The sequence below is a fragment of the Aethalodelphis obliquidens genome, unplaced genomic scaffold (genome assembly GCF_003676395.1).
Source record: "Aethalodelphis obliquidens isolate GAN/ISIS:26980383/991018 unplaced genomic scaffold, ASM367639v1 scaffold10, whole genome shotgun sequence".
NCBI lineage: Eukaryota > Metazoa > Chordata > Mammalia > Artiodactyla > Delphinidae > Aethalodelphis > Aethalodelphis obliquidens.
The window spans coordinates 25,567,284-25,588,858 of NW_020837954.1; the positions used below are offsets into that span (position 1 = coordinate 25,567,284).

Sequence of the window (21,575 nt, forward strand, 5' to 3'; positions counted from 1 at the left end):
AGCCTTAACCACTGGACCGCCAGGGAAGTCCCCATGAGTAATATTTTTATAGCAGTAAAGTATACAGACAGATGTATAAATCTTAAGTTTTTATCACAGTGAATTTTTACAAATGAATAACTTGTGCAAACTTCACCAAGACGGAGCTACAGAATATTACGAGCAGCTCGGAAGCCTCTCTTGTGCCCCTTCCCTGTCTCCCTCTCTAAGGGTAATCACTACCCTGATTTCCAATATTGCAAATTACTTTTGCCTGTTTTAAACTTTGCATAAATGGAATTAATTATACAGTGCATCTCTATTTTGCCTGACTTCTTTTACTCAACATTATGTCTGTATGTTTTGTGTTCTTGCCAAACTTCATAGCTTTTCATTGGTGTATAGTGTTCCGTTATATGAATGTAGCACAATTTTATCCCTTTTTTTAGTTACCCATGTTTTATGTATCCACCGTTGATGGACATTTGGGTTGTATCCAGTTTTTGGTAATTATGAACAAAGCCGCCATAAAGATATTGGTCCATGTTTTTACTGCACACAGGGCCCCCATTTCTGTTGCGAATATAATTGCTAGATCTGATCTATAGTTTTAATGACATTTTTTTCTTCCCATTGTGGAAAATGTAGTTTAGCTATAGATGTACAGTTCTCTTGCTGTAAAGGGATTGAAGTGATGAAGAAACTAAGTTCATCTACGAGGGGGGAAATAAAGAGTTGGCATTACTCAGAGTAGCCAGGTATTGACAAATTGGGTACTTAATGTTGAATCCTTGCTGGTTATCATAAGTCATAATAAGTGGTAACAATGTAAACTGTTGTATTGCTGATGCCAAACTGAAAAACATTTAGGATCGTTTCCCACTGCTACCTAGAATGTGTTTAGGATTCCTCCTCCTACAAGCTAAGTTTTAATATTAACCTTAGGAAGATATGCTTGGAAAGTAATTAAACATTTTTAAAAATTGTTTCCATCCATCAGTGGAGATCGCTAAAAGTTGATTGCATCACTATAGGTTGTAGCATTTGCCACTGGAAGCTGAGAAACATCAGTGGATCTTCTGATTTTTTATTTTCAGTTTATCAGTTGACAAATCTTCTTTAAGTGTTGACCATTGTATTTTCCAAGTTTATTTATGAAGACTGAATGGAAGAGAACAACACTAAGTTTGAGTCCCAAAGGACAAATGCTTTGTGATGTGGGCCTCACTCAGAATGCCTGTGGCCAAAAATATCCCTGAGGTCAAAGTTATCCAGTGGATCTGGGCCCATCCCTGCAGATTCTGCATCTAATCTACAGGGCCAACACTCAGATTTTTTGGAAAATAACATTTATTTCTACTTGTTTTGTAATTATAGCAATAGTATGTGTTTATTCTAGAAAATTTGGAAGGCATATAAAAATACAACAAATAGGAGAGGCCACGACAGTGAGAGGTCCGCATACCGCAAAAAAAAAACCCAAAAAACAAAAAACAAAAGACAAATAAAAGTCTCATGTAATAGCATTTTCCTTTGTTAATATATTTCAGAGTATTTTCTTTCAGGTTTTAAATTATCCAATTTTTTTCTTTTTACATGACGCATTTATGTAACACATGTTTTTGAGAGCTTCTTATGTACTAATGGCAAAACTGAATAAAACCAGAGATCCTGAGATCTTACAGGGTTTCCAAGACTTGAGCTTACCCAACAGAATCCGGAACAAGCCAAGATCAGAGGTGATGGGGGCTGGGGAGAGGGGCCTCTGGGAGACTGTGCAGAAAATAGTTGACATAGCAGCCCTGAGACACCTGTTCTTAGCAAGCCCTGCTTGCAAGGTTGGCCCTTGTCTAGCATCTGGGAGCTTGGATTTCAGGAGTTTTCCCACCATTCCCTAATGATAAGGACCGTTCACTGTGTCTAGACTGTGCAAACAATATGTTCATGCTGAACACCTGCTTCCTTCTGGGAGTCTGAAATTTTGACACGTGTTTGGCAGAGGGTCTGTACGTGGCCGGCCTCCAATAAAAAGCTCGACGATGAGGCCAGTGAACTTCCCTGGCAGACACACTTTGCAAGTATTGCCACACGGTGCCATGGGAGGAATTAGGTGCCCCCTGTGTGACTCCACTGGGAGAGGACTCTGGAAAGCTTCTGCCTGGTTTCCTCCAGGCTTTGCCCCATGCGCCTGTTCCCTTTGCTGGTTTCGTTTTGTATCCTTTCATTTCAATAAGCTGTACCTGTGAGTATAACTACCTCTTAGTCCTGAGTCCTTCTAGCAAATCACTGAACATGAGGTTGGTCTTGGGGGACACCTGATATACCTGACCGCCCCCCCCCCCCCCCGGGAAATTAAATTACCAGGTGAGTCATTACCTATACTTTTATGGTGACCTTTAGGGCAGAGCTGGGAATATAACTCCTGGAGTGAGTCTCCTCAAACGTGATGCCTCAAGAGTGGAGATCTGGGCAAGAGAAATGGATTAATGTCCCAGGTACCTTGCAGCCACAGGAGGGCTGGGAATGCTTTTTCTGAGGAAGAGCCACCTGTTCCATCCACAGCCTCCTCTGCCCTGAACAATTCTACTGCAGGGGAACAGTCTCACTGGTATGAAAGCAAAAACAACATGCTGCTGCCAGTATAGTTCAACATACCCTCAACACAAATACAGCGAAACATTTAAGGAAAGCCAACAGATTGACACGCATGGATCCAACAGACAGAACTGACACACAATCAAAAAAGAGTTAATATAGGAAACAGAAGGAAACTTAAAAATAAGTACAAATATGTAATAAAATTAAGAAATTTTATTTCTTTATTCCTCCTTACTGAGTGCACTTAGAGTCCTCCTTACTGAGTGCACTACATGTGTTGGAAGAATCACTATACATGTTACTTGGGTGCTGGCTTATTCAGTCATTCCTGGGCATTTTAGTTTAACCCTCCGATCCCCAGATCACTCACTCTCAAGCAGTGAGGCACTTCTCGCTTAAAACTGGCACTGGGTTGTATAAGTTAGGCTTCTCTAAAGACTCGGCAGGGAGGGTGATAATAGAAGAGAATTATGTCACAACACAGGAGATATCTTGAAATCAGAGTTTAGACAGCATCGAGGCCAGAGACCATTAGACAAACGGTGTCAGAGGGAATTCCTTACTGTTTCTTTCCTTGGGTCCTATTCTGCTTCCATGTTCCTAGAGACCACCCTTTTCGATTAGAGTGGCTTTTTCCATCTCCTCTTTCTTTTGGGACCAGCAAGTGTAATCTTTGGGCCGCCAGGAGAAAAAAAGAAGTCCTTTAAAATGAAACAAACAAACCTCTCTCCCCAAACCTTACCTGCACAAAGATGAAACACTCACGTTACTGCAGAGAGCTATTTAGCTCCGCATTCTCTCAGCCACCCCTACTGGGATGGGCTGGGGCTTTCCTGTTGTATAATCAGAGGTCCCTTTAAGGCATTTTAACAAAAAAGGGGGAAAAAAGAAGAAAAAAAGCAGTTTCACCCAAAGCAGTTGTTTACAGTGTCCTCAATGCCAGCAATGGCTGCAGCTTAAAAACTTCTTTTCTCTCTAGTCTCCCTGCTCCTAACTCCTTCTCTTTCATTCTGTCTTACTAAGGAAGATCATTTTTGTCCTCAAGAATATTAGCAAAACACCCTGAGCATGGCTTGCCTCTGAAGATCTTCTGCCCCTGCCCTCAGGTGCCAGCATCACCTCCACGGCAGAGCATCCTGTCTGCATACAGCTGTCATGGGTGCGCTGAGAGGTATAGTCGTGAATGCATACAAAAGAGGTGGTTCCCGGGCTTCCCTGGTGGCGCAGTGGTTGAGAGTCCGCCTGCCGATGCAGGGGACGCGGGTTCGTGCCCCGGTCCGGGAGGATCCCGCATGCCGCGGAGCGGCTGGGCCCGTGAACCATGGCCGCTGAGCCTGCGCGTCCGGAGCCTGTGCTCCGCAACGGGAGCGGCCACAGCAGTGAGAGGCCCGCGTACCGCAAAAAAAACAAAAAACAAAAAACAAAACAAAAAAAAGAGGTAGTTCCCCTCTTGGCTGCAGCAGGGCATAGGTCCCTGCGTGTTATTTTGTGCAGGACCTGCATTCCTGAGCTGGGTGCTGATAGTGGGGTGACTCAAGCCTCTTTTTCTCTCCTTCCCAGGTGACCATGCTGCTCTGTCCCAGGGGGTAAAGCCTGTTTATTTCAATAAATTCCTTTTGCATTTTGGCCACAATTGTTAGCCCCCTTTATGCTGACATTGGTGTGAATTCTTTTTAGGCACTGTCAGATGGTTGATAGGATTTTTAATGCTGTTGAAACTTTTATATGTTAAGAAGCTTCTATGGATATCTTAGTAGGAAGTTGCAAGAAACTATATTGGAGTTTATTACCCTGTCACAGCAATAACCTGGAAATTGAAGACTGGGAGATTTGATAAATGAGGGAAATGGAAAAGAGATTGAGCTCCTGAGGCATGGGGTAAGTTGTCACTGTTGGAAATTTTCAGTGCTTTGGATACTGTATTCCTGGTGAGAAGTGATGGACACAGAAAGGAAAGAGAATGTGTCAAAGAGACACCTTGTTTACTTCGGAATTTTGCCTGGAGTTGGCTTTGTCCTCTATCCTCCAGGACACGAAATAGGACAATAAAGCCTAGAGAAGAGAGTCTCTTTACAATAGCTTAGTGATCCTCTGAGGAGGCCAAGGCCAAGGGCCAGGTTTCAGGGAGACCAGGTTTCCTTCAGAATTCCTCCAGGTCCTGGGCATAAACCTCTCATTTTATTACTTAATTTTATTTTGTTTTGTTTTATTGAGATGAGAACACAACATGAGATTTATGTTCTCGGCAAATTATTATTTTTATTTATTTATTTTTAAGTTATTTATTTATTTATGGCTGCGTGGGGTCTTTGTTGCTGTGCGTGGGCTTTTTCTAGTTGCGGCGAGCAGGGGCTACTCTTCGTTGCAGTGCGTGGGCTTCTCATTGCGGTGGCTTCTCTTGTTGCTCTAGGTGCGGGCTTCAGTAGTTCTAGGCGTGCGGGCTTCAGTAGTTGTGGCACACGGGCTTAGTTGCTCCGCGGCATGTGGGCTCTTCCTGGACCTGGGCTCGAACCTGTGTCCCCTGCATCGGCAGGCGGATTCTTAACCACTGTGCCACCAAGGAAGTCCTTCTTGGCAAATTTTTAAGTGCACAATACAGTATTGTTAACTCTAAGTACAGTGTTGCACAACAGATCTCTAGAACTTATTCATCTTGCTTAACTGAAACTTTACGTCTGTTGATTAGCAATTCCTCATTCCCACCTCCCCCAGCCTCTGGCAACCACCATTCCATTCTTTGATTTCTTTGTGGATCCATGCAACACACATAACTTTATAACTGGAGGCTTAATTTGTTACTCCAAATGGAACAACTCGCATGCAAAGGAGGGAGTTGCCCATGGGTGAGGTAGTGTGTAGATTAGTGCTTCTTTGCTATTTGGAAAGTGAAGCAGAATGGTTAGGAGTGAAGGCCCCAGGACCAACACGTAGGGGTTCAACTCCCAGCTCTGTCACCCACCAACTGTGTGACCTTGGGCACATACACAAACTTTATTTGTTCTAGCTTTCTAATTTTTAAAATGTGGGATAATAATAAGGCCAACCTCATGGGGTTGCTGTATAGATTAAATAAGTAAATAAATATGAAGTGCTTAGAATAGTGCCTGGGACATTGTGAGCACTAACGTAATAGTAACGATGATTATTATTACTTGTCCTAAGAAACATTGGCATGAACTATATTCCCAAGGAATGTAAATCTTTTAAATTTATTCAAGGCCAAAACCTTGCGTCAACTTTCTTCCTCCTCCACATCCACACTAATGTAAACATACTAGCAATGGTGTTTTTTTTTGCGGTACGCGGGCCTCTCAGTGTTGTGGCCTCTCCCGTTGCGGAGCACAGGCTCCGGACGCACAGGCTCAGCGGCCATGGCTCACGGGCCCAGCCGCTCCGCGGCATGTGGGATCCTCCCGGACCGGGGCACGAACCCGTGTCCCCTGCATCGGCAGACGGACTCTCAGCCACTGCGCCACCAGGGAAGCCCCTAGCAATGTATTTTTTAATTGTATGCAGAGCATTCTCATGGCAAGGATCAACAAGTGCTTAATCAAGAGGAATCCCAAAGAGGTGCTGTATTAGGCACGCAACGTATTTTCTAACTCCGTCCTTACAATCACCCTATGGTGTAGGCATTATTATCTCCAGTTTATCACAAACTAAGGCTGACGGAGGTTAATTAACATGTCTAAGCTTATATCTAATAAGTGGTTGATCTGGGCTGGGAAACTGGTTTTTGTGACTTTACAGCTCATGTTGAGGCAGATTTTCAGATGAGCAGGACCCAAAGAATAATTTTTAAAACTCGACCGTGTGACTCTTTATGCCACGAGAAAAAATCCCCAGCTCAGTTCTGAGTAGCTTAGAGGCAACGATTTCTGTGTTCATTGCTCGGAAATTTCTATTAGGTAGAATTGGCTGTGGTCCCAGTTTCGACTGAGTTATAGAAGCTCTGTTGTTTTCTGAGCTAAATAAGTTGTGAGCGTTTAGAATCCTGAGATATAAAGTCAGTACTGAAGAGAACATCCCCCTTCACTGTTCATTCTCTGCAGAGATTGAAATTAAGCCTCCTCTCTTCCTACCATTTCTAAAACATTTGCTTTATAAACACACACCGCCCGCCCCCCCCAAACCACCCCTGACCCTGCATCCCAGAAACTGAAGGCACAGACGTAAGCAGCATTCATTCATTCAAAACATGACCTGGATAGAACCTGTCCCTTTGCTTTGTTCATTTGGGTGCCAGCACGTGTCCCCTACCTTTCTGGAAACAGCACACAGATCGGACGCAGTAGTTGGGGTTCTAGGTCCTGACGTCAGCTAAGAGGCAGACACTGGAGCGAAGCCAAAGCAGACACTGTCTTTCTGGAATCAAATCTTGAGCAGAGACTAAGAGATGAGGCACTGCGGGAGTATACGGTCTCGGGGGCTTGGAGAAGGCCGTTGCGCGTCAGTTCCTGCTCCCTTGATACCTAGAGCTGCCCCGGATCCCATCTTTCTGAGCTGCTCCCTGCCATTCCAGTACCTTCCTTCTGTGTCTTTAGGTCAGCCAGAGTCAAGTTTGTTTTTTTGTAACCAGACTCCCAGCTGGTGCACCTGGCCTGAAGGAGCCTCAGTGGTCTGGCCCAATCCCGCCCCAAGCACACACACACCTGGTGCTGCGCTCCTCTCTCTCTCCCCTCCTCTCACTGCTTGTCAGCCGAACTGACTCTAGCTCCTTGGACACACAAAGCTTCCTTTTGCCCCAAGGCCTTTGCCCCTGCCGTTCCCAATCCACCCCCCTGACCCCTGTGCCCACCCCCCAGCCCCCCGTCCCCACCCCCGCCTCTTCAGCCCAAATGTCATCTCCTCAGTGAAGCCATTGCTGACCACCCCGAAGCCTTCCATCTCATCAGCCTGTTCAGTTTCTGATATAGTATTTATTACTACCTAAAATTACCTGGAGCTTTATTTACCTATTTGCATTTCCCTGTTAGAATATCAGCTCTAAGAAGGTAGAGACCTTGACTATTTTCTTCGCTAGTATCTCCAGTTGTTATGACAATGTTTATAGCATTTAATAGGTGCTCATTAACTACTTACTGAAGGTATTGTATGGGGTACACCCTATGTGCAGCAATCACAGTGCCCTATCACCAAGTGGTTAAGAGCATGAGCCCTGAAGTTAGGCCATCTAGGTTCAAATCCTGGCACTTGCTTGCTGTGTGACTTTGGGCAAGTTACTTAACTGCTCTGTGCTTCAATGTTCTCATTTCTAGAATGGTTATAATAAAAATATGTAGGTAAGATGAAGATTAAGGAAGATGATTCACTTAAAGCCTTTGGGCATTGCATGGAAAACAGTGAGATCCAATATATAGCTACTATATTATTAGAGTATTTCTCAGTTGTAAGAAAATTTGTTATAGATCGTAAGGTGCACCACTGACAATATTATTGACAGTTCTTTGGACAAAACCAAATACAACATAAAATGTATACAACCTTAAAAAAAATCTAATTTACCACAGTGTATATTTATACCCACAAATACATGCTACTTTCCTCTTCAGAATGGCAATCACAGTTGGGGTCTAGAATGCCTATCTCTCAATTATGGCCACTGGCAGCTACATGTAACGGCCAGGTCACCCCTGCTGATGATCTGGACTTTGTCAGCATCTTTGTGATGCTGCAGAATAATTTAAACACATACCAAAGAATACTGTGCGTTCTGTAGGGTTTTGTTTGTTTGCTTGTTTGTATTTCCCTCTTGGCTATTTTGTTTGTATTATCGCTAACTGAATTACACATAACTAAAGTAAAGAGCTTTTTTGGAAAGTAGCTGGAAGCTTTTGACAGATTTGGACATCTGAAGGATAGTTTTTTAACGCATCTGTTGGTTCCAACAATTGAAAAGCTGTGATCTGGTCTCAGAATTTTGGCTATTTTTATTGCCTTCAGTTGCATTAACCAGTATGTGATTAATTTTGTGTACACACAATATATTTTTTCTTTTCTATACTACATTGTAGTGAGTTTTTTTGTTTTTTGTCCATTCCACGTGACTTGAGGGATCTTAGTTTCCTGACCAGGGATCAAATCCGGGCCCCCTGCAGCGGAAGTGTGGAGCCCGAACTACACTACAGGGAATGCCTTGTAGTGGGATCTTTTAGAAGATCTTTTAAGTGGAAATTATGATGTGAATTTAAGTTTACAAGTTATCAATGCAAATAACTCCACAGAAGTAACAGACTGATGAACTGATGGTCTCCCCATCCCCACATCTTATTAACTTCCCAAATGTACAGGCAATAAAAACTGTCTCTGAGTGCATGCCACCCCCTCATCCCTTACCCCTTCATTCTCAACTCTGGCTGCATGTTAGAATCACCTGGGGAACTTAAAAAAGCCCACATTCCCAGGCTGCACCTCAAGCCAATTAAATTAGTAGCCTGGTATCAGTATTTTTAAAGTCCTTCAGATGACGTCACTGCGTGGCGAAGGTTGAGAATCACCACTTTACCAGTGGTGAATTTCTTTTGATACGTGTGAGATGTATCTTCATTGCAGAGATGTTAAAGTATGGAAAACAAAAATAAAAAAACAAACCACCCTTGTATTCAAGAAATAAGAAAATAGGGTATTATTATGATGATGTTATTATTAGCCTAGCCCCGAGATGATTCAGACCATGAAAAATATCATATTGAGTCAGACCCACTTGGTGGAAGAACCGATGTTTCTTTGTTGTCCTTTATAGTATCTTTGAAAGTTTCTACTAGGAATGTGCCCCAGTGATTGAGTTTCCAATGGTTATTGCCAAAGGCTTAAGGATGAAGCCTAACACTTGAGACCTCTAGGGAAAAAAATGCACATGTGAAATGCATCTGAATCTCCTTGTTGCTGAGTGTGCCCCTGTATCCTGTTCTCTCTTGTTCCCTTTGGGTCCCTGATGTGGCATCCTGATTGCCCTTGAACTAGCTCTCAGTGCTTCACCTGATCCGCTGGGATTCTCTCTCCCCAAGCCATGGAGAGCAGATGCTCAGATTCTCTCAACGTCAAGGAAAAGTGTCCCCTCAACTTGGATGATGGACAACTAACACACACAGTATACATAACTACACTGTTTTAGTTCTTGGTCTTAGTTGAAATCTTGAAGACAGGGAATTTAATAGTGGCATGGAGTTTTGACTGATCCTCAGGAGTTTCTAAGATTAACTGATTTCTTTCTGATAGATATTTGAGATTTGTTTTTTCTGCAGGCATAGCAGGTCTGAGAGCGTCACTATACCTAGATAAAGTTTGCATATTCTGCAAAGCCCATTTATTGCTAAGCATGAAACCAACCTCTAGAGACGCTGCAATTAACCTTCACCTGCTCATCATTTTAAGCCTACCAACCGATAAGCCTGGAGACTTATTTCTTCACATCTGACAGCCACGCTGTTCACCAGGCAATTAGGAAAATATATTGAGTGGAGTAGTCTTCTCACAGATCAAATGTGGAAATCAGCCTTTACAGAAGAACAATTAGGATCCTCATTTACTTCATATGACTTGCTCATTAGAAACTCATTAACTGTTAGGTTGAAAATACAGTCCAGAAATGGAGTGTAGAGTAGTTCATATTTAATAACTCCATCTTTCCTTAAAAGTAGTTTGTTAAATGGCAGCATAACAATAAACAATACATTCAATAAACCTATAGTACTAGAAAGTGGGTTTAGACGGGATAAAGATGGGCCCAGTTCATTAAAGAAGAAGACAGATGGCTATGGTGTATAGGCAGGAATAACAAAGGAGGGTTTAAAACATAAAATATAAGTTGGAGAGGAGTTTTAGAAAATTGATAAACCTATTGCATAAAGTAATCCACAGTGACTTAAGCGTCCTTGAGGAAGATCAGATGAATATTTGCATTGTCTTCTGGTTTATTAAAGTTTTAAATATTTCATGTTTAACATCTTAATATCTGAGATGTGATATGATTAAAAATATAGTTTCCAAATAGTTCACTAAATTTCAGATAATACTTTTCAACATTTTGGAATAATTTGCATTCCTTCCTTTGTGATTCTGTGTTCAACATTCATTGAAATATCTATTTCTGAGTTATAGCTGAGTTTAGTAATACAATACCATTTTGATTACTGTGGCTTTGAAATAGATTTTAATGTGTCATATAAGTCAACTTACTGCTTTTTCTCAGAATTTCCTTGCCTACATTCTTCTGTTAATTGTTGTGGAAGAATTTGACAAAGAGTTTTTGTCAAGTTCTAAAGACAGGCATTGTCACCCAAGAAGATGACGGTAAGAATCATTACTGACACTCAGTTGGTATCTTAGGGAAGGGATGGAACTGACATCACCAACAGATGGCACAGAAAAGAATAATACCTAACAGTTCATAACACTCATTACGGGCTAGGTACGGTTCGGAGTGTTTTACATTTATTATTTGGTTTAACCCTCAAAACAATTCTGTTTTTACCTCCACTTTAGAGATGTGGAAACTGTGGGTGAGTTTTCATTGCTTGTTCCAGGGCGTGCAGCTGGTACACCTTGGAGCCAGGACCAGAATTCAGATGGTCACCAACAGATGCTGTGCTCTCAGCTGCTGTACCTGACCACTCTCAGGTTGTCTGACAGTGCAGAGGGTAGAGGTCACTTAATAATTATATTTAACATGTCTTTCATCTCTATTGCACAAAGCACTTTTACATGCTTTGCTTTGTGCCCCTTTCTTTGTGCAGAACATGTATAAATGCATAGTTGGACATATTGCTCTTATTAGAGAGTTTTAGCCAGGGTGGAGAATGACTCACTGGTTTATACCTTCATGAAGTTTCTCTCATCAAGGTGGTTTCTTTTTTTTTCTTTTTTTTTTTTTTTGTGGTACGCGGGCCTCTCACTGTTGTGGCCTCTCCCATTGCAGAGCACAGGCTCTGGACGCGCAGGCTCAGCGGCCATGGCTCACGGGCCCAGCCACTCCGTGGCATGTGGGATCTTCCCGGACCCGGGCACGAACCCGTGTCCCCTGCATCGGCAGGCAGACTCTCAACCACTGTGCCACCAGGGAAGCCCAAGGTGGTTTCTTTAGCTTTATGGTTTCCTTCATCATACACATTAAAAATCGTGGCCATACAGCAAAACACGTTTTGTAAGTTAACAGGTAATTGAACATTCAGCCATGCTTATTAGTGGAATTATAATTTATTATCTTCATTGCTTAGAGAATTTTAGGAAAAAATATTGGGGGAAAAAGGGCGAGAACACAAACCAAAATATTAGCCCTTTTAGATTTCACGGTGAATGTTTATTTCTACCTGGTGGGAGAAGGAAAAAAGATGTGAGCAAGGTTCACACCCACTGGGGGGATGTAAGACCTATTTTGAATTGCTTCCTTAATGGTAGCCAGGTTTTCTACTCTCTCCACCACTATGACCCTCAGGAAAGGGGCGGGTTAAAGTCCATGATAGGAAGGCCAAGGACGAAATGTAGAGGCGGTCTTCAACACACAGGAAGAGGAAGCAAACCAAAGTCCTTCCACTGACTAAGGGAATATGGGAAGAGGAAGAAAAGGTAGAGCCAGGAGGTCAGCGCCTCGGTCCTCAATACCGCTCCGTCTCTGCCTTAGGCTTTATTTCAGAGGACAGGTTTGGGGAAATAGGAACAGACTATTAAGTAGTTTGATAAAGGCTGTAAGGAGAGCCCTGGTCATGTCCAACATGGCCTCTCACCCCTTTAGAGTGTACAACTCAGTGATTTTTAATATATTTACAAGGTTATGCAACCACTGCCACTATCTAATTCTGTTTTATCTAATTCTGTACATGCAGCGTTCCCTAGCACAGCTGTGGCAGAGTGGAGCTGATAAGGAGTCCAAATGACCAGGCTGATGTTTCTGTGTATTTAATTAGGTGCTTCCAACTGTTCATTCCTATTTGATACCCTCAATTCTGTATGTATCCCCAAAACTGGTTCTTCAGAAAAAGACACGATTTAAGGAGCCTCAGTTATGTGTGATGTATTATGTCAGACCCAAGGTTCCCTGAACACCAGTCTAAGTGGAAGTAGCTGGCTCATATAGTTGAAGAATATACGCAGATATCTTTAGCATGTTCATAAAACTTATAAGGTAGTGTGATCTAAGATCTTCTTTAATTACTATAGTTTCTTTGCTCCATAATCAGAAATTCCGATTCAATGGCAAGCCCTCCTTTCTTATCAGTGAGTTGAATAGATGGGCAAAAGATGAACGCACACATTAGAGGCAGAAAAAGAGGATCTCATTTCCAGAAAATAGGGTGATTTCTTGCAAATCACTTAGTCACTACTATGAGGAAATTCGAGGGGGATCAGAAGTTCTATTCACCTCAACACCACGGGAAGAGGAAAACATGGCTAAAGTGTCCCATTAGGTAGCAAACAGAAGAGAAGGAAACCAGAAGATGGGGCCAATAGAGAAAGAAGAACAAAATATCAGGGTAGGCGGTGAGGAAAGAAGAGTGCAGAAGCCTGGACGGACACAGAGCAGCAGCTTCTAACAACTGCCTGAGGTTCCACTCAGGTTACAACCTGGATCATATTGTTACTGAACCAAGTTTTTTAAAAAATTAATTTAATTAGTTTATTTATTTTTGGCTGCATTGGATCTTTGTTGCTGCACGTGGGCTTTCTCTAGTTGTGTCAAGCAGGGACGACTCTGCTGCGGTGCGTGGGCTTCTCATTGCGGTGGCTTGTCTTGTTGCGAAGCACTGGCTCTAGGCGCATGGGCTTCGGTAGTTGTGGCACGGGGCTTCAGTAATTGTGGCATGGGGCTTCAGTAGTTGTGGCACGTGGGCTTCAATAGTTGTGGCTCGTGGGCTCTAAAGCACAGGCTCAGTAGTTGTGGCGCACGGGCTTAGTTGCTCCGTGGCATGTGGGATCTTCCCGGACCAGGGCTCGAACCCATATCCCCTGCATTGGCAGGCGGATTCTTAACCACTGCACCACCAGGGAAGCCCTGAACGAGGTTTGTTTTGCCCATGGCACAGCGTACCAAAACGCTGGGATGCTGAGGTTTCCAGCAAAGCAAACAGAGGAGGGAACAAATCTCAAACCCGCCTCCCCACCCAAGGCAAGGGGCTGGGGTATTTATGGGATAACTGCATAAGGAAGCAGGTTGGTCTGAGGTATGGGGCTCGTGGGGCCCGTGGGGGGCATGGGGAAAGGTGATTGGAAAAAGGTGCGGTAAGCGTCCTTCTGCCCAGCTGTAACTAATTACAGGCCTCTGCGCCTTCAGAAGGTCACCGAGAGGACACTCACGCATGCCCAGTTGAGGGATTGGTAATCCTATCCAGTCTTAATCAGCTCAGCTGGAATTAGACACAGCTGATGCCAAGTTCCTGGAAAACCACTCCCTCAAACATTTTATAGTTTAGGCTGCGAGCCGGGTCCTAAAACAACCTAGATTCAGGAAGGCAGGTGAAATGGATTTAAAGCGTGCTTTCGATATGCTTTTAGGTCATGTTTTCCTTTTAATATAAAACCGAGGCTGTTCATTTGAAAAGGCTAGTTGTTGTAATTATTTAAAAACAATCGTATTGCTTAGCTACTCCAAGAAGTGGTGAAGGAACCAGGTTAGAAAAAGTCAGTGACACTGTATCTTGCAGTACAAGTTTGTGGAGCTTCTAGGAGCAGGTTTGTTAAGGTAAGTGCCCAGTGTTTGGAGGCAGACCCTCAACAGCATCTCACTGTTAATGTTTCATACTAAGTTAAGATTCAGGAGGTCAGCACCACTAGGCGACAGTGCAAGGTTCCTGAGGAGATGGAATGAAGTGCAGGTGTTTCCCGAGCTCTGCGGAACCTTCCCATGACACTTTGCTCTGACAAAGGCGAACTGTCGTCCCCAAAAGGCAAAAACTAAGAAATTCTAAAGACACATAGGATGTTCTCTCATAAAAATCATTTATTGGCACACCAGAAATATCCATCTGTTCTAGTACAGTAGCTGTATGCATCTATAACTGCAATTCTGTGTAAACTACGTGTTACCGGTCACTAGAAATCTAATTAGCAGGATGAATTTAACAAGGAACAAGAGTAACTATGAGTCTACAGCGGCCCAGCCATCGAGTCTCATTGGAGAATAAATCATATATCAAATTAGTGTTGGCCTGCAACAGAATGTTTCTGTAGCCAAGAAAAACCAAGATGGACACAAGTAGGATAGCACCCATTCAATAAATCAGGTACACGTAACTAGAAAAACACCACAGCTGATAGGAATAATCTAAATCAAGTAAGCCCAAAAGTAAATTAGTAGCTATTTACATATTACTCTTTGCCCAAACTTTAATTTGTTAGCCTTCCCATCCTACCTCTTCCCTTTTGTTATTCTTTTTCTTTTTTTTTTTTCATGGTGAATATCTTGGCTCCCTGGCAAATATTTAGACAACTAACCAGAACCTCCTTCTAGGTGCTACATTTTCTAAAACTTCATGTCAAACAAAAGGATCGGAAGGGTAGCTTCTATAAGTCTATCTCTACACGGAAGTAATAAGCTTATTATTCTGCTATCCATCATAGCAATGACCTACAATTTCCTTTCCTCCCAAACATTATGTGAACAATTCCAGAAAGTTGGGTTGTGAATGGCAGCAGAGAGGATGGATTGTTCATTTGTAACAGGCACAGATAGTGAGTCTACACGGAGACAAGCGCATTAATCCTGAGAATGTGAATGCTGTGAACTGCAACTTAAGATCCTCCGTTACGGACAATGAGTCTTCCTCCTTCTGGTCATTAATTGTTTTTCACATTTATTTTTAAGGCTTAGTATCACCGCAGTATTAACAAATAAGAATGCTGACATCATTTCTACCGAAAAAGGACTCTGTGGTGAATGGCAGCAAGTATCATAATTAAAATAGCACAGTTGAAAAGGCATTGAGTTGGTATGTTTCTGGTACTATGGCCAGAATGCATGGATTTTTAGCATCATTCTAGGGGATCTGAAAGATCTTACCAAGAAGCCTCTTTGGCCCTTGTTTATTTCCTTCCTAATACTAATAACAATTTGCAATAATTTTATTTTTGGTTTGTTCTCCTAGGACCATATAAGCTCCGGGAGGGCAGAGACCACACCTGTGTATTCACCACTCTGTCTCCATTGTCTAGAACAGTGCCTGGTCCAGAGTCGGTTTTCAATTAAAAACTTGTATTAAATGAATGAACCAGATCATGAAGTCCCCTGCCCTGCCTCTCTTTAGAGACTTCCCATTTTATTCAGCGACCAGGGTTTCTGGCCCGTCCTAATGACCTAGCTGTCCTGTGAGCCTCTACCCCTTCGTCTTTGTGTAGTCGGGTCGCTGATATCTTTGTGCTTTAGTGGATAGTAAAACTTTTCATTGCTGAAAAGACTAGCTTTGCAGAGCTAACGCTGCATGAGAGGTCGCAAGGTAAGAACACTCAAGAACGTTCTAAACGGCAAGCTCCGAATTCAGCTCATTCTTCCTTACCTCTCCCTACTACCTACCTCCTTGACAGAAAGTTTAAGAAAAAAGTTATCAGGAGAATTTTCTCTTGGCAGTGCCAGGTCAGTAAGTCACCAATGACATGATCAAAGGAGAAAGAAAAGATAACTCACCTACGTAAAAAAAACAATGTAACTAAAAGCAAAATCTGGCTGTGGAAACAAAGTGACATGGTGGGCTGTCTAGGTCTTCCGTTGGTTAGAACTGCTGAACATGGAAGAGAAAGCAGGCTTTACAGCAGTAGAGAGGCTGGAGGGAAAGGGGGGCTGCGGGGTGCGAGGACCAGCATCTCTCTCCTCCTCCCTCTCCCTCCAGCTCTGGCTGAGCTCCTTGCTGTTGCTCTCAGGTGGAGGTAAGAACAGGCAGCTGGCGCCTCCACAGCACATCTTTAGGCTATTGATGCTCTGCTGGAGTAGCAGTCGGGGACTGGGATCCCCGTGTGGAGCGTGACCTGTGGGAAGAGACTGTGAGTCCCAAAGGCACTGCAGGATCCCCCCCCCCCTGCACCCCTTCCCCAGAGCACAGCGGGTGTGTTCCTCACTCAAAAGGGGATCTGTTCAGTTTTCTGTAACATCTATTCTACCAGGCATTGAAGAGAATTCTAGTAGAGTTCAGCCTGTGCTAAGAACCTGGCCACCATGCTGGGCTCCCCACTCTTGGAGACACTTGATAATATGGTTCGCAGCCACTTGCTTCTTCAAAGGATTCTGGGGAGATTGTGTTCCTATGACTGAAGACACAGGCATGGATATGAAGGTAGAAAAGCCTGTTGGCCACACGGCGGTGATCACTGCCATGTCCATGGACAGAAAACAGATGCGCAGACAACTCTTCCCCTATTATTTGTCCACTAGTTATTCCAGTTAGGATAAGCCTTTCATTTAGGGATGGACTACATGATTGCCAGGTATGAAGAAACGTGGGCACTTATTTAATATTTCACTGAATTTTGTCCAACCTCATACTTGAGCTGCACGGACCAGGCTAGAACCATTTCGTGCACTGCTGTCTGTCATCTCTCCCCTTCTTGTCTTGTCCCTGTCTTCCCCAGCCCAAGAGTCTTTCTCTAAAGATACTCAGAAACCCCTAAAGAGCGTCGAGTACAATATTCTTTGCAAGGGAAACAGCTGAAAATGTGGAAAACTTTGAATGAGGGTTTTCTAAGACACACTTCTAGGGAAATCTATAGCTTTCTTTTGTCCAATGTAGAGGCTGCACTCTGATTGATTAGATGTCAGCCATCCAGAAAAACCCATCTAGTTGCAGCAAGACAGAAGGGCAGAGGTCACTGGGTTGCAATCACTTCTACTGCACATACTGATAAACAACAATGGATTTTTTAAAATAGCTTCCAAGACGTGGTTTTATATAGAGCAAAAACCACCAGCAGTGTTTTGATTCTCAAGCCCTATCTATCCTATTGTAAGGCAGCCATTTGCTGAATGAGGGTCACAGTCGATGATGAGCTCTAGCTCAGGACGGAAGTGAAAGGTCCCGTCCCGGCAGAGGCTGGCAGGGCACACCCTCCCGCATGGCTCTGATCTTCTCTCCCACTGCCCCTCATCTGCCCCAGTTGCCACCTCCTGGCCCTTCCTTGCTTAAGTGAGGCCCCTCGTGCCTTAGAAACTTTGCCCTGGCTGTTCCCTCTGCCTGGAAAGCCCCACACAGCTCACTCCCTCACCCCCTTCAAGGCTCAGCTCACCTGTGACTACAGTAAGGTCCACCTATGCTGACGACGCTGCTTAAGATGGCCACTGCCCTCCCTCGGTCTTGTCTCCACTGGATATCGCCTTCTAACATACTATATAGTTAACATAGCAGTTGTGCTTATTATTCACTGTCTGTCTCCTATAACTAGAATGTGAGCCCTAAGAGGGAAAGATTTTTGTTTTGTTTTCACTGGTAAACACCAATACTCATAATACTTCAATAGTGCCTGACATATTAAAGGCACTCAATAGATATTTGTTGAATGAATGAATGAGAAGAACTTGTTGTTTTTATTTACAGTAAATCATCAGTATGTGTTTTCCGTCCCCGAAGCGCCTGACAGAACTGATAAGAGTGCACAGAAATCGCCCCAAATTTCTGAGCATCGTGCTAGCACTTCAGGCTCGCACCTTCACTTCTCTGGCACTCACGGCGCTTTGCATCAGTCATTTCATTTGTTTTCATGCCAGCTGATTCAAGAGTTTCCTTTCTACTAGAGAGGAATCTAGGGCTCAGAGGGACAATCATTAATTAGCCAGCCGCGCAGAGAATCCCAGTTTCCCACCTGCTGTTCACTAGATTGTGTCTAAATATAACCGAGGGGCTCATGCCAGTCTGGAATCATCTCACTTGTCACGTCCATCCCACCCGGCGCTCCTCCCCCCCCCCTTCCTCCGCGTCTCGGTCTGGGCCTTCGGTGGGCAGGGGCTGAGTTCGCTGCCCGTGGGCAGCCTCAGAAGCAGAGTCTGCAGCTCACCTGCACGTTCCTGTTCAGGCTGACTGCCGGGAAGAACAGCCCTTCCACGTTCTCAAACGCGATGGGACCTTGCTGCTCGTCGTTGATAAAAAATGTCAAGGTTTTTCTATTTAAGTCTAGGAGGACCCCGATCGTGGCCCCCTTTGTGATCCCTCCCTCAGTTCTGTGGGAAAAGAAAACATGGGGTTTCACTTGCCTGTCATCATTCTAGAAGCTTCCCGTTTTGTATGGTTAAACCAGTATTTTTTAACTTGTTTAAAAGTATTGTTCCTCATCCCCACCCCAGGAGCCTTTTAAAACATTTTTCCCCCTAATCGCCCCTCCTCACTTACAGTTTTAATACCGCAGATATACTGTGTATCTGCTGATGGGCTGTACGTATATCTGTGCTTTATATATATAAGAAGTAAGATCTTTTGCTCGCTCCCTGGAAAACCAATTTTCACTCCCCTGTTGAGAATGTATAGGTTCACCGTGCTGCTCTGCCGTTGCTGAGAGCGAACTCCTTCATACAGGGTCTCTACAGGCTGTCGTCTAGTAGAAAACAAAGCATCAAAGGCCAGGAGCAAAAAGTAGCCTCTGGGCTATCAGAGCTCTGCCTAGAGCTGGGTCTCACGCTTTGCACATATGGTGTGAATTAAGCGTCATTAAATACAAAATGATTTAATTTGAAAGTCAAAGAAGCACTTAAGCTGAACCTAAAACACATGCATGAAAAATTGGATTTGGGCCCTTCTGCTCTCCTTGAAACAGAAAAGCTCATTCCAGAAAGATGGTAATTTGGGGCATGCTGAATTTGGAGAAGTTGGAGGCTCTTCATAAAACGCCAACACCGGAGAAGAGGAATCTCCTCTCTGTAAGGTGAAATAATTAATTATACTGTAGGAGGTGGAGTGACTGTCATTTGACCACGAATTGTGTCTTACGCTTCCATTGATGGTTTCACAGAAGCCATTGAGCATGGATGATCAGATTTGCCTTTTTCCTCCTCTTTGAGAGCTAGCAATACTGAACTTCAGCCTCATCTCAGCAGAGCACAGAAATGTTAGAGTGTTGTTCTTTCCCCCCCCGGCACGCAGAACACAGACTGCCCTTAGTGGTTAAAACACAGGGGTGTCAATTTCATCTTGGAAATTCACAGCTTCGGCAATGAGGGCACTGGTGACATGCAGTTTGCATGCAAGCAGATGTGCTCTGCCTTAAGAAAGTGTTTCTCTGCATAGCGTGGCAGTTGTGTTATTACTCACTCCTTCACTCCAAAATAAAGAAGCTAAAAGGGAAAAGTAAGCGTGGTACATGGCATCAGGGAATCTGGTGACAGAGGGTCCCCCCCAATGTGAATTACTGAAGACAATGGCTTATATACATCTAGTAGGATTTGATATCAGGCTGGAATGGCATGTGTGCTCACTTCAAGTGATGGTGAATAATACACAACTGAATGCAGTTGTATAGAAACTATCCAAGGGGACAGGAAGTGAAGGACCTAGGAGTCCTACTGGCTGGAAAAGGGGCAGTGATGAGCATACAGAAAAAGCTGAGACAGTGGAGTCCACTGCCTACCACTGCCTGACTCACTTTCCTTGTGATCCAACTGACTACAACTGTATTTTTGTTTTTTTCCCAGAGACACCAATGAATGTATCCTGGGGAAATCTTTGAGAATAAGGTGGACTAGGATCCACAAAAGACACTTCTCTACCTAGGAAACGTGTGACAAATACATTTGAGGAAGAAAACGCAAACCGTATGAAAAAGGAGGTCTAGAAAAAATATGATAGCATGGGTTACATTATACTTGCCTATATTTTGGTGTTAAAGGAAAACCTTTATTTACCTTTGTTCTCTTTCCCCAGCAAACTGGGTACTCTGAGTCCATACAATAATAAGAGAGCTCTTCAAGTACAAAACTATCCAAATTGGCATCCACACGACTTCGTTTAATGAATGGCTACTATTCTGAGAAGTGGCATTGATAATAATCATAATAAGAAGAACAGTGGCTTCTATTTTCAGGTGGATGGGAGGCATTTTTGCATGATTCATGTAATCACGGGAACATTTATGCATGGAAAAACATGATTTTCCTAATTGGTGGATTTGGAAACCGATGTTCAGAGAAACTAAGTCTCTTGTCCAACAGTGCTTCTCTGGGAAGTTGTAAGTTTGGATTTTAGAATCCGGGAATGTTTTTCTATAATACATATGCATGAGGATTCTTAGTTTCCAGCCCTGGGTGGAACGTAGCAATGAGGGACCTAGGAAAGTACTCATGTCTCTGTCATTATGCAAATAAAATAAAATAAAACTCCAGGAGGGACTCAGCCAAGAGCAGTAAGACTTCTACTTCATAAAGATCGCCTGCCTGTCTTCCTTCATGTTGTCTGTTTAACAGGTCTCTGAACTCGGGCTCTCGTTCTCGACCAGAAGCCAACGTGAAGAAGGCTTGCTTGGGGGGTAGGGGCTGCAGGGTACCTGTTGGTGTGCGAGTTGTTGTGCATGAACCAGCTCCGGTTGTTGTCCACATACATTGCCCAGGCTTTGTCGTCCTTTCCTAACATCACATCCTTCATCACGTTGTTGCGAGCCACACCAAAGGCAGGGTCTGGGTGGTTGTCATAGCGATCCACCGTGAGCTCCCAGTAATGGACACCCTTGGAGAAGCCAGTCTTCCCCAGCACCACCCGGTCATCGTAGCTACTGCAGGTCACAGTCAGGTTGTCATTGGAGAAGATGATGTCAGAGTGCGCCGAGCCAGGGTCAAAAGCAAACCAGGCCACTGGGAACAACAGAAGGGAGGGCGGTTACTAAGACGGACCCACTGAGCTCACGCCATAACGCACTCCTGGGCCGGAGAGGAGCGTCTTGTCCCGTTTTCATGCTTCCATGCGGGAAGGAGGTGTCCAGGGCCAGAAGGGGCTGTGAGTGAGCAGACAGGGGGCACTTCCTGGGAGCTAGGGCTCTCTGCGCCCAGAAGCAGACGGAGGACACACGACCGATTCAGCAGGGGTTACCCGGCTCAGCCTGCACTC

The 21,575-nt window shown here is 43.9% G+C and overlaps 1 protein-coding gene across 1 annotated transcript in view; it reads right to left on the reverse strand.

Moving 5' to 3' along the window:
* Positions 1–15,633: 15,633 nt before the first annotated feature.
* Positions 15,634–21,575, reverse strand: part of TRIM9 (tripartite motif containing 9) — a 110,900-nt gene continuing 104,958 nt past the window's right edge. The window contains exons 8-10 of the mRNA XM_027111221.1: positions 21,019–21,322; positions 18,544–18,706; positions 15,634–16,527 (exon numbers count right to left, since the gene is read on the reverse strand). Coding sequence (XP_026967022.1) covers positions 16,465–16,527; positions 18,544–18,706; positions 21,019–21,322 — 530 coding nt within the window. The 3' untranslated portion in view covers positions 15,634–16,464. The remainder of the gene's footprint in view (positions 16,528–18,543; positions 18,707–21,018; positions 21,323–21,575) is intronic.